Genomic DNA, 10,003 nt, shown 5'->3' with positions numbered 1-10,003 from the left:
ATTTTTAGGTATATGTATATGCTGCTTTGACATTTTCCTTATCTTACCTCAATTTCTGTTTGCTGCTGAGCATAAGAAAGAAAAAATCTGAATGTTAAGCTGGCTGGTCTTCTAATTTTCTGTCAATTTCATTTGTGAACTGTTCAATGTAAGTGGCTGTGTTTGGTCCTCTGCTCAATTTCTGCTCTATTTTGCAGCTTAATTCCTCTTTGTTGCACAATTTCTATTTGTTGGTCAATTTGTGTTTGGTCAAAATCTGAATGTTAAGCTGGCTGGTCTTCTATTTTGCAGCTTAACTTCATTTGTGAACTGTTCAATTTCTGTGAACTTGCTTTGTGAACTTGCTCAGTGAACTGTTCAATTTCTGGAACTTCATCTGTGAACTGTTCAATTTCTGGGTATGTTCATTGTGTTGTGTTGTCTTGTGTTGTTTAATTTCATACATGTTTTACTAATTTCAGTTATCCAAGTGGCGGTGGTAGTAGTGGTCTTTATGCTGCATCTCTTTCTTCTGCTGATCAGGGTGTGAATGAAGGTGAAGATCATCCCACCGAAGCAGATTTGCAACAAGTTCTTGTAGATTTTGATAATTGATAAACCATGATGTTGGGATTTAACATTTAGATATGCTTTTATTACTATTTAACTTTTGAGTTTGGATTTTGATAAGATCATATGTATTTGGTTGATGATATTTTATGTAGTGTTTTTAATTTCGAAGATATTTTAAGATTTGTATCAGACTATAATTATATTTTAGGATGTGTATTTATAATTTATTTATTATTTTACTCTAAAATGGTTTTTCCGATTGGACCACCGGTTAAACCGATTAGACTAATGAATCAGTGAACCAGTGACTAGAGCGGTTTGATGACCGGTCCGATTTTCTGAACCTTGGAAATAAGAGAACTCAATACAAAGTAGAGCCAGCAAACAGAAAAATCAACAAACCAACACCAAAACGTAACCACCTAACAACTTAGAAAAACAAATAAAAGAATCTTCACACTCCACTCCTTGTAACAAAAGGGATCCGTGTTTTCTTTTTTTCTTTAAAATAAAATACTGCTTCCTAGGAATAAAAAAGTAAAACAACTTGAATCGTAGAATAGAAATTTTAAATACTTCACCCAGATTTCATTTCTGATAAAGTTTAAGACCAGGCCACCTAATTGTGCACCGCTTATAAAAAACACTTGGCTTCTTGTCTGAAAAAATGGAACAGAAGTGCAATAGAGACAGAAAAGAAAAGTAATAGGCATCTATCCATCTGACTATAGAAAACAAGTTTAGATTAAAACACTTGAGAGGTATATACGTGCATGAATTCACACACTTGAAGGAATATTTCACCATAAACTTATAGACCCTTCGAAACGAAGCCTCATGGCAATAAAATAAAAACTGAAAACAAAAACGCATATTGAATTGAACTGCACTAGTATCACAAGAACCATGTGCTTTAAGTCTTCAACCTTAGACCTTATTTCGTATAATATAATATGGGCTACAAATTTGACACTTTGAAACATAGAATCATTATATCTAACATGAGTCTGTGTGTATGGAAAAGCAGCAGAAAAGTAGAGTATAATGCTATGTACTTAATTGAAACTAGCTCTTCAAAAACACGGAGCTACTTTCACAGATCTATACCGTTTAGAATTTACAAAGTATAAGTAGGAAGAAGCTTTCTAACTAACTCATGTGAATCAATGGTTGTCGCAAAACTGATGAGGACCCAACCAATCCAGAAGTTCTTTGTTCATTGAATTCCTGTAGAACTCTGATGAGGGAGCGTGCTTTCTTTGCAGCATGAGGGGTACCATCAGTGATGATCCAATATAGCAAAGGCATGATTGAAGATTCCGCAACAAGAAAAGCTACAACCCCTGAACCACCATGGACACAAAGAGACATCAAAATCGACACGCAGTGCTCCTTTGCCACACGCGAGGTTTCGGACTTCAAGATCCAAATGATCAAGTGCAATGCGTCAGCTTCTAACACGGCCCTCGCTCCCTCGGCTGTCTCGGCCAATGCAGCTAGAACTGCTAGGCAATCCGTGACGAGACCAGCTTTGTCCAAGGAAGAAGATAACACACTAACAATTGCAGGAACCGCTCCGGCTGCCAGCACTTTTGAGTGATTCTGGGGATGTAAGAGCAGCCCAAAAATCGCAACCACAGCATTCTTCTTCCCACACATTATAGCATCGTCTGATCTATGTAGCCTATCCTTGCCAGCTAAACAAGAATGGATTGTTTTTCTTTCTTCTTTGATCATCTCCACCAAACCGGGAATCCCCTCCGGATTATCTCCAATGATTTTTCTAAATTCTTTCACGGAACAAAGATAGAATATGGTAGCAGCTGCCATTTGGCGAGCTTCCAAACTAAGCCCTCTATTTAGCACTTTGAGAATTGGCGCCAAACCCCTGCTCTCCATTATACATTGCTGGCCACTGCTATGCTTCGAGAGCTTCAACAGTGCAGCAATTGCATTCTCTTGCACTGTTCTGTCACCGGTGCTAAGAAGATCAATCAAAGGCGGCACGGTCCCAACCTCAACCAAACACGTCCGGTTGAAAACGTTAGACCTCGCGAGCAGGCGAACCTCATAAGCAGCCTTGTTCTGTTGCTCCTCTGTTCCAAAGGCGAGTTTCCGGGCAAGAAACCAGCAGAGGAACTGTACGGCGTGTGCCGCTGCTGGACTACCAGCCTCGGCTGATACTCCACTGCGCTGGTGACTCCGGTTGCTTGGCTTGGCTACCGAGATGCCATTATCAATGCAGAATTGTTGGATGAGCCTTTTCAGTGTCGTGTTTGGAACCAACTCTGTGTTGGTGAGCCTCTCCCCTGTTTTGGGACACACTCTGTTTCCAGCTTTAAGCCATTTCTGAATCGAGATGCGGTCGTAAGTCTGGCCGGTGGAAGTAGTCACCGGATCAATCATCAACTCCAGTGAGATCGGACACCGGAAATCCTCCGGCGGCCGCTTCTCGCAGCTCAACTCTTCACTTCCACCGCTGCTCCTTCCCTCGGATTGGGAATTTTCATGAAGAGACGGGAAATCAACGTCTTCGAATATCACTCCTCTGCAGTAACACAAGAACGAAATCAAACCGCTCAACAAGGAAACCTCTTCTTCGTCGGAAACAGAGGATGCGGAAGAGAGCATCACGTCTTCTAGAAACTTCACCTCTCTGTTACAATCGATCCATGTCTTGATTTCGAGGTAGGTGAGGGTTCGCTTCATGGCGTTTAAATCAGGCTCGATTCCTCTCTCGAACTGCTGCAAAACCGAGTTAACTCGCTGGGCTTCGGTTTGGTCTTCAGGATCGAGTTCGAAGGTGACTTTCCTGGCTTGCTTCCTAACTAACTCAACTAACTCTCTAACTTCCCAACAAACTTTGATGACGTGGAGGGGCAGCGCGTCGAGGGTGGCAGCGATAGTGCGAAAGAGTGACCGTAATTGGGATGCCACGCGGCGGGACTTGAGGAGCATGAAGAGGCGGGCACCTTCGCGGGAGCAATCTTGTAAGAGGAAGTGAAGATTCTGGAAGGAGAAGTGGAGGTCGGAGAGGGAGGGAACGGCGTCGTTTGGGAGGAGGGAAGCGTGGAGGTCTTGGAGGAAGATGAGGAGGAGGGAGACTTGGCGCGTGGCCTCACGGGCGTTGCGGCGTTGTGTGAAGAAGGTGGTGGTGTTGAGGATGGATTGGGAGAGGGTGAGAAGGGAGGAGAGGAGTGTGGCAGGAGAGATGGTGTCGGAGGGGTGGACCGCTGGGAATGATAGGGGACGGCGGGGATCGGGGGGTGGATGGGAATGGGGATTATTCGGAGTCATTATTTTTTGAATTTTGATAGGGTTTCGGGAATGTTGGAACTGGCAACAATTTGGATGATTGCGTGCGACGTGCAGGGAGAATTATAAGGGGCAAATCATAATTCGGATAAAATTTATCCTATGATTTGGATGTGTTGGATTTTTTTAAATTAAACTTTCGAGTCAGAAAATCAGAAATTCAATCTGACAGACTTCTTGACATGCATAGTCCGCAAAATACCAAAGTATGAATACTTGAATAGAGAACAATCAAGTTAATCAGTCTCCTAGGCTGTTATTCGAGAATAAGACAAAAAAAAATCGAGAATGAGATATAAAAATAAAAACATAAAAATTAATATTTTTATATTTTATTTAATAATAAATTAAAATAAATTATAAAAATTTAAATTTTTTATTTGAAAAATTTATAAAATATAATAATAAAAAATATAATTATAAAAAATTAATAAAAATAAATCATATTTTTTATTAATATTTTTATATTTTTTTACTACTTATATTTAGGAATGAAAAAAATTAGGCGATTTATCAAAAATCTTTTATGCTTAGTCTGGCTTAACTTAACAGAAAATAAATTTGAATTCAAACTATTTTAAAAATTTAAATTTTTAATAAATTAAACTCAAGATTATGAAATAATTTGTTTGGCCTAGTAAGCCAACTTGAATATATTAAAATATATAAATACATAATTTTATTATATTTTTAAAAAAATATAATAATAAAAATTTAAATTTATATTATTTATTTTATTAAAATTTTTATTTATTAAGCTTTTTTCTTTAATTATATTTATATATTTTTTAATATATCTAATATTTTTATTTTACTTGATTATGTATTCATTTTATTATTTTTTATTTTTTTAAAATTATTTGGCTTTTTAATAAGGTCTAGACCAAGTTAAATTTGTCAACAAACCAAACTTAGTATTTAGTAAATAGTCTATAGTAAGTTACATGTTAATAAATTTTATAATTATTCTCTACATATAAGTTATTTTTCAATACAAGTCCATACAAATCATTTATATTCACGCGCACACATTTTTCTTCTTCTTCTTTTTCATTATCATCGTCATTAACACCACTTCTTCCTCCTCTTCCTCCTTTTTCTTTTCATTAAAATTTTTCTCCTCTTTCTCCTCCATTATCTTCATCACCATGATCATCACTGTTATAGTCATCGTCGTCGTCTTTTCTTCTTATACATATCGTCATTATCGTTATCGTTGAATTTTTGTCATATTAATGATGTTGCCTGATTTAAAATTAAAAAAATATATATTTTTGTGCATTTGTAGCAAAAATTTGATATAGGAGTTCTGAATCTGAATTGTTATTGTGATGAGTCTGTTCCATTCTCGTTTCAATGTTTTAAAAAAATTTATTTTTAGAAATAAAAAACTCAACACAGTAAGGTGGAGTATTTAGAAAGTCCAGAGTTACAATACAAACACTAAATAAAAAACCGTAGTTATCTCCGACATTGCTATCAACAACTAGACGGAACAAAGCTAACCCACTCTTTGTAGCTCCTAATCGACTTGGAAATAACTTCAGCAACGCATGTTTCTTGATTCCTGAAAATCCTGGCATTCCTTTCCAACCGCGTATTCCAAATGATAGCAAAAAAACCAATCAGCCACCTGTTACGTTCGACTTTTCTTACAGGAGCTCCTATCCAACTCTCAAAGTGTTACTTAATGGTTCCTAGAATAGACCAAAATTTATTATAGGCGTATAATCAAGCACACCACACCTGCCACGTGAACTCACAGCCAATGAATAAGTGGAAATCATTCTCAGTTTCTTTTTTACATAAAACACAAATCATATCCCTATGACTAATAATGCCCAATCTAATCAATCTTTTCTTAGTATTGACCCTACCAACTAACACAAACCAGGTAAATAGCTCAACTCTTGGTGGTACTAGTCCTCTCCATATAGCTCTAGTGAAACTATAACTCGTAATGTCCTCCAGGAGAGTCTCAGCCTGCAAAGCCTGCAAAAATGAGTTAGTAGAGTAAACTCTTGATCTATCAAATTTTCATACTATTATGTCCTCCCTCTCACTTGTTAACCTGATAGATTGTAGAACTCCATGAAGTCGGTTAACTAATTCTAACTCCCATTGGAATAGTACCCTTCTCCAATGAAAGTTCCATATCCACTCCATCCCATCCCAAAATTCACAGTCCCCTATTACAGATCCGACTTTATTTGAAACTGAGAAAAGCCTTGAAAATACATCCTACAACACACCATATGGTAGCCAATTATCTTCCCAGAAACGAATTCTTCTACCATCTCCTAACTCTAATGATTACCCTCTGACCATCTTATCTCTTGCTTGTTGTTCTCTTATCTGCAATTGACAAATGTCCCTCCACGGACCCTTTGTATTAGGAACCGGCTGATAAGAAAGAAGGACATTTGGATTCAAGTCATTACAAATGATAAGGAAAGAAAGAACAAAAGGATATATAAGGGGTTTTTTTTTTCCTACTAGACCTCTAAGATACCTGTTCTTAGCAACCTAGGTCACCGGAAAGGATTCCCTACTAGACCTTCAAAGAACTTGTCCTTGATAACCTAGATCAGAGGGGCAAAAACTGAAAGAAACCACCATGCAGATCACCTTAGTGTTGGATCCTCCAATCTTCCTCATGCAACAAGTGATGCAAATCACTCACCTCACTTCTCACACAATAAAAAGTGCTTAAAAGTAACTGAAATTTATTCATCAAAGTTATGTAAATTGTCTTACCAAAGGTGTTTAAATAGGCACCTAACAACTAACTAAAAGATAAGATAATTAATTTAAATCAGATTTGATCTTATTGGATTAGATCAGATTTGATTTAAATTTTAAAATCCTAAAGATATGATAGCTAATTTAAATCAGATTTGATCTTATTAGATTAGATCATATTTGATTTAAATTTAAAATTCCTAAAAATACTACTAAGCAAATCGGAAGCAAATCAAATCTTTCAACAAAGTCTAACAGCAAAATAAAATAAAATAAATTATAAAAAAAAATCGAAAATATTAATAATTTATGCCTCCCATAGAATTTAAAAAGTATTATTGGGCTTCTTGCTGTCCTGACTTAGCCCAATGGGCCTTATGAATTGTTGTCCTTTCAACACCACTATTTTTGAGACGGACTCTTGGTCTTCTTAATGTCCAAGACTGGCATGGCACAATTCTTCTAGAATTCAGATCCTTGAATATGGCAAGATTATCATTCCGTCCCTTAGCTCCAAGATGACGAAAATGTCCTCCTGACCACGTATCAACAGGAGCACACAATTTTCTTCCATAATGGGCAATCCTCCTTTGAAAACCGCCACCACCACTTGAACAATAATGCTGTATTCCGGAGCACTGCATCGCCCACGTCCAAACCCCCGAAGCGTTTTAGAGCTTGTACAATATCCCATCTTACCAAAGGTACCCCATCCCTTGCGTCCTCATTACTCTACAAGAACCTCCTCTGCAAAGATATCAACTTATCTGCTACTGCTCTGGGCATCTTATATAAGCTAAGATAGTAAACCAATATACTATTAAGCACAGATTTGATGAGTACTAGTTTATCAGCTTTAGTAATCATTTTGGCTTTCCACAGATTAAGTTTCTCTTCTACTTTGTCTATAATAGGTTTCCATGTCTTAACCAATTTCGGATTCGCTCCCAAAGAAATACCAAGATATTTGACTGGCAATATTGCTTCCTTACACCCCAACAAGCTACACATTTTTTGTGACCACTCTCAATTAACTGGAATCAAGCTAGATTTTTCAAAGTTAATACTCAAGGTAGACATCATCTCAAAACACCGTAGAAGCCGCTTATAATTGCAAATAGTCTCCTCCTCCAGGGGAAAAAAAGTATTGTGTTATCCGCAAATTACAAGTGAGACAACTCAATATTGTCTTTTCCAATCAACAAAGGAGAGATCCTTCCATGTCTTACTGCCTCTCCTACCATCCTATGAAGGACCTCAACAACAAGAACAAAAAGAAACGGAGAAAGAGGATCCCTTTGTCGTAAGCCCCGTTCCATCTTAAAAGATTTAGAAAGAGAGCCATTTATCAAAAGTGACATAGACGCCGTGCACACACATTCCTTGATCCACCCTCACCATCTTTGCCCAAAGCCCATTTTCTAAAGTACAATATCCACAAATTTCCATTTGAATCTATCGTAAACTTTTTGAAAGTCCAGTTTGATTATTGCCGATTTCTTCTTTCTTTGCTTCAACCATTGCTCAGTTTCACATGCAATCAAAGTCCCATCATGAATCTTCCTCCCCTGCACAAACGCACTCTGAGTCTCCCCTACTAAGTCCGGCATTACCCTTCTCATTCTCCACACCAACACCTTCAAAATGACCTTATACACACTCCCTACCATGCTAATCGGCCGAAGATCTTTAATCTCCCTTGCTCCCACAAACTTCGGAGCTAGAGCCACCCATGTAACATTAAAATCTCTTGGTAGCTCAGCTGACTGGAAGAAATCCATGACAGCTGCAGTAAACTCAGGACCAATTTTCCCCCAACACTTCTTTATGAAGTTCATATTGTAGCCATCATAGCCAGGGGCCTTAGACGACTCGCAATCCCAAACTGCTTCCTTTATTTCGTTAGACGAAGGCATCCTCTCTAAGTCTGTAGCGTTCTCTTCCTGTATCTTGTTAACTAAGCCATCACGAATACCTACCAAAGATGACGCTTCCTGATGATACAAGTTCTTGTAAAAATCTCTTATTGCATTCTTAATCCTGGCTTGATTCCTCACCAATCTGCCACTTATCACTAACGCATCAATCCAATTACTTCTTCTTCTTGCTGAGGCTAAATTATGAAAATATCTAGTGTTCTTATCCATGTACTTAGCATGTCGGGACCTTGACATCTGCTTCCAATGAATTTTCTTCCTGACATACCAACGTTTACAGAAACTAACTAGAGCTCTCCTTCTTGCCTCTATAGTCCCATCATAAACTCCATCACTAGCCAAATCATCCAACTTCCTGATTTCATCTTCCAACTACTGTACCTTCAAATCAATATCACCAAACTTTTTCTTGTGCCATCTACTCAAAGGTATTGTTAAAGCATTCAACTTTTCAGTAAATTGAACCTCACCTAGACTCCTCCATTCCTCCTTCACCATTCTGAGAAACCCGTCATGTGTGCACCAAGAATCCAGACTTTGAAATGGCCTCGGCCCTCCTCTTAATCTACTGTCCTCCACTACCAAAGGACAATGATCAGATAAACCTCTTATCCCACCTTTAAGTCATATCTCAGGAAAATGTTCAAGCCATTCCAGGCTAACAAAGTCTCTATCAATGCGACTGTAAGATTGGCCTCTAAACCATGTAAATTTGTGATCATTCAATTCTAAATTCACTAACTCCATATCCCGTATCCAGTCTCTAAAATCTTTTGTTGATGCTGTTAAAGCCTTAGCTCCTTTTCTTTCTTCTACTCTCATAATCTCATTAAAATCACCCATATAACAAAGGGGGACCTAGCATACTCCAGTAATAAAACTCAACTCGTCCCACACAGTTTGCTTCTCCTCCCTGACATGCGCACCATACACCAAACAAAACGCACATACAATGAAAATTATTGCTCATCAACACCCCTTCCACACACAGCCACCTCTCCCCTTTATAACAGTTACTCAACTTAAAAATTATTTTATCCCACATTAATAATAGACCTCCAAAAGCCCCTTCGAAACCCACATATTTTCAATCCACCGCATCATTTTCCCAAATTTGCACTACGTCAAACTTAGTAACTTCATTCTTCTTTGTCTCTATCAAGCCTAGTATATTCACATTATTTTTTCTTTTAAAATTTTTAACCATACCCATTGTCTTTAAAAAACTTGTAGTGTATTTTAAAAATATTACGGTGTATTTTGGAAATATTTCAGTGTGTTTTTATTCTGACAAGTTTTACATAATTCAAAACTCTTTCTCTTTCCCCTCTTCATCTTTTGCTGCTGTTTCTTCTTCTTTTTCAGTATCATCATCATCTTTTTTTCTTATTCATTATTTCTCTTGTTTTACCTTCTCAAGTTTTTTTTGTTTTATTCTCTTAACAAGAATAAAAATA

General features: G+C 37.5%; 1 protein-coding gene across 1 annotated transcript; it reads right to left on the bottom strand.

Annotated features, from left to right (window-relative positions):
• Positions 1–1,461: 1,461 nt before the first annotated feature.
• On the bottom strand, positions 1,462–3,894 carry LOC130979196 (U-box domain-containing protein 18-like). The gene has a single exon (XM_057902573.1). It carries the CDS (start codon positions 3,847–3,849, stop codon positions 1,702–1,704), a length of 2,148 nt encoding a protein of 715 aa, XP_057758556.1. The 5' UTR covers positions 3,850–3,894; the 3' UTR covers positions 1,462–1,701.
• Positions 3,895–10,003: the final 6,109 nt, after the last annotated feature.

This window comes from Arachis stenosperma, chromosome 5 (genome assembly GCF_014773155.1).
Source record: "Arachis stenosperma cultivar V10309 chromosome 5, arast.V10309.gnm1.PFL2, whole genome shotgun sequence".
Taxonomy (NCBI): Eukaryota; Viridiplantae; Streptophyta; class Magnoliopsida; order Fabales; family Fabaceae; genus Arachis; species Arachis stenosperma.
This window is presented reverse-complemented; position numbering and strand designations above follow the sequence as displayed.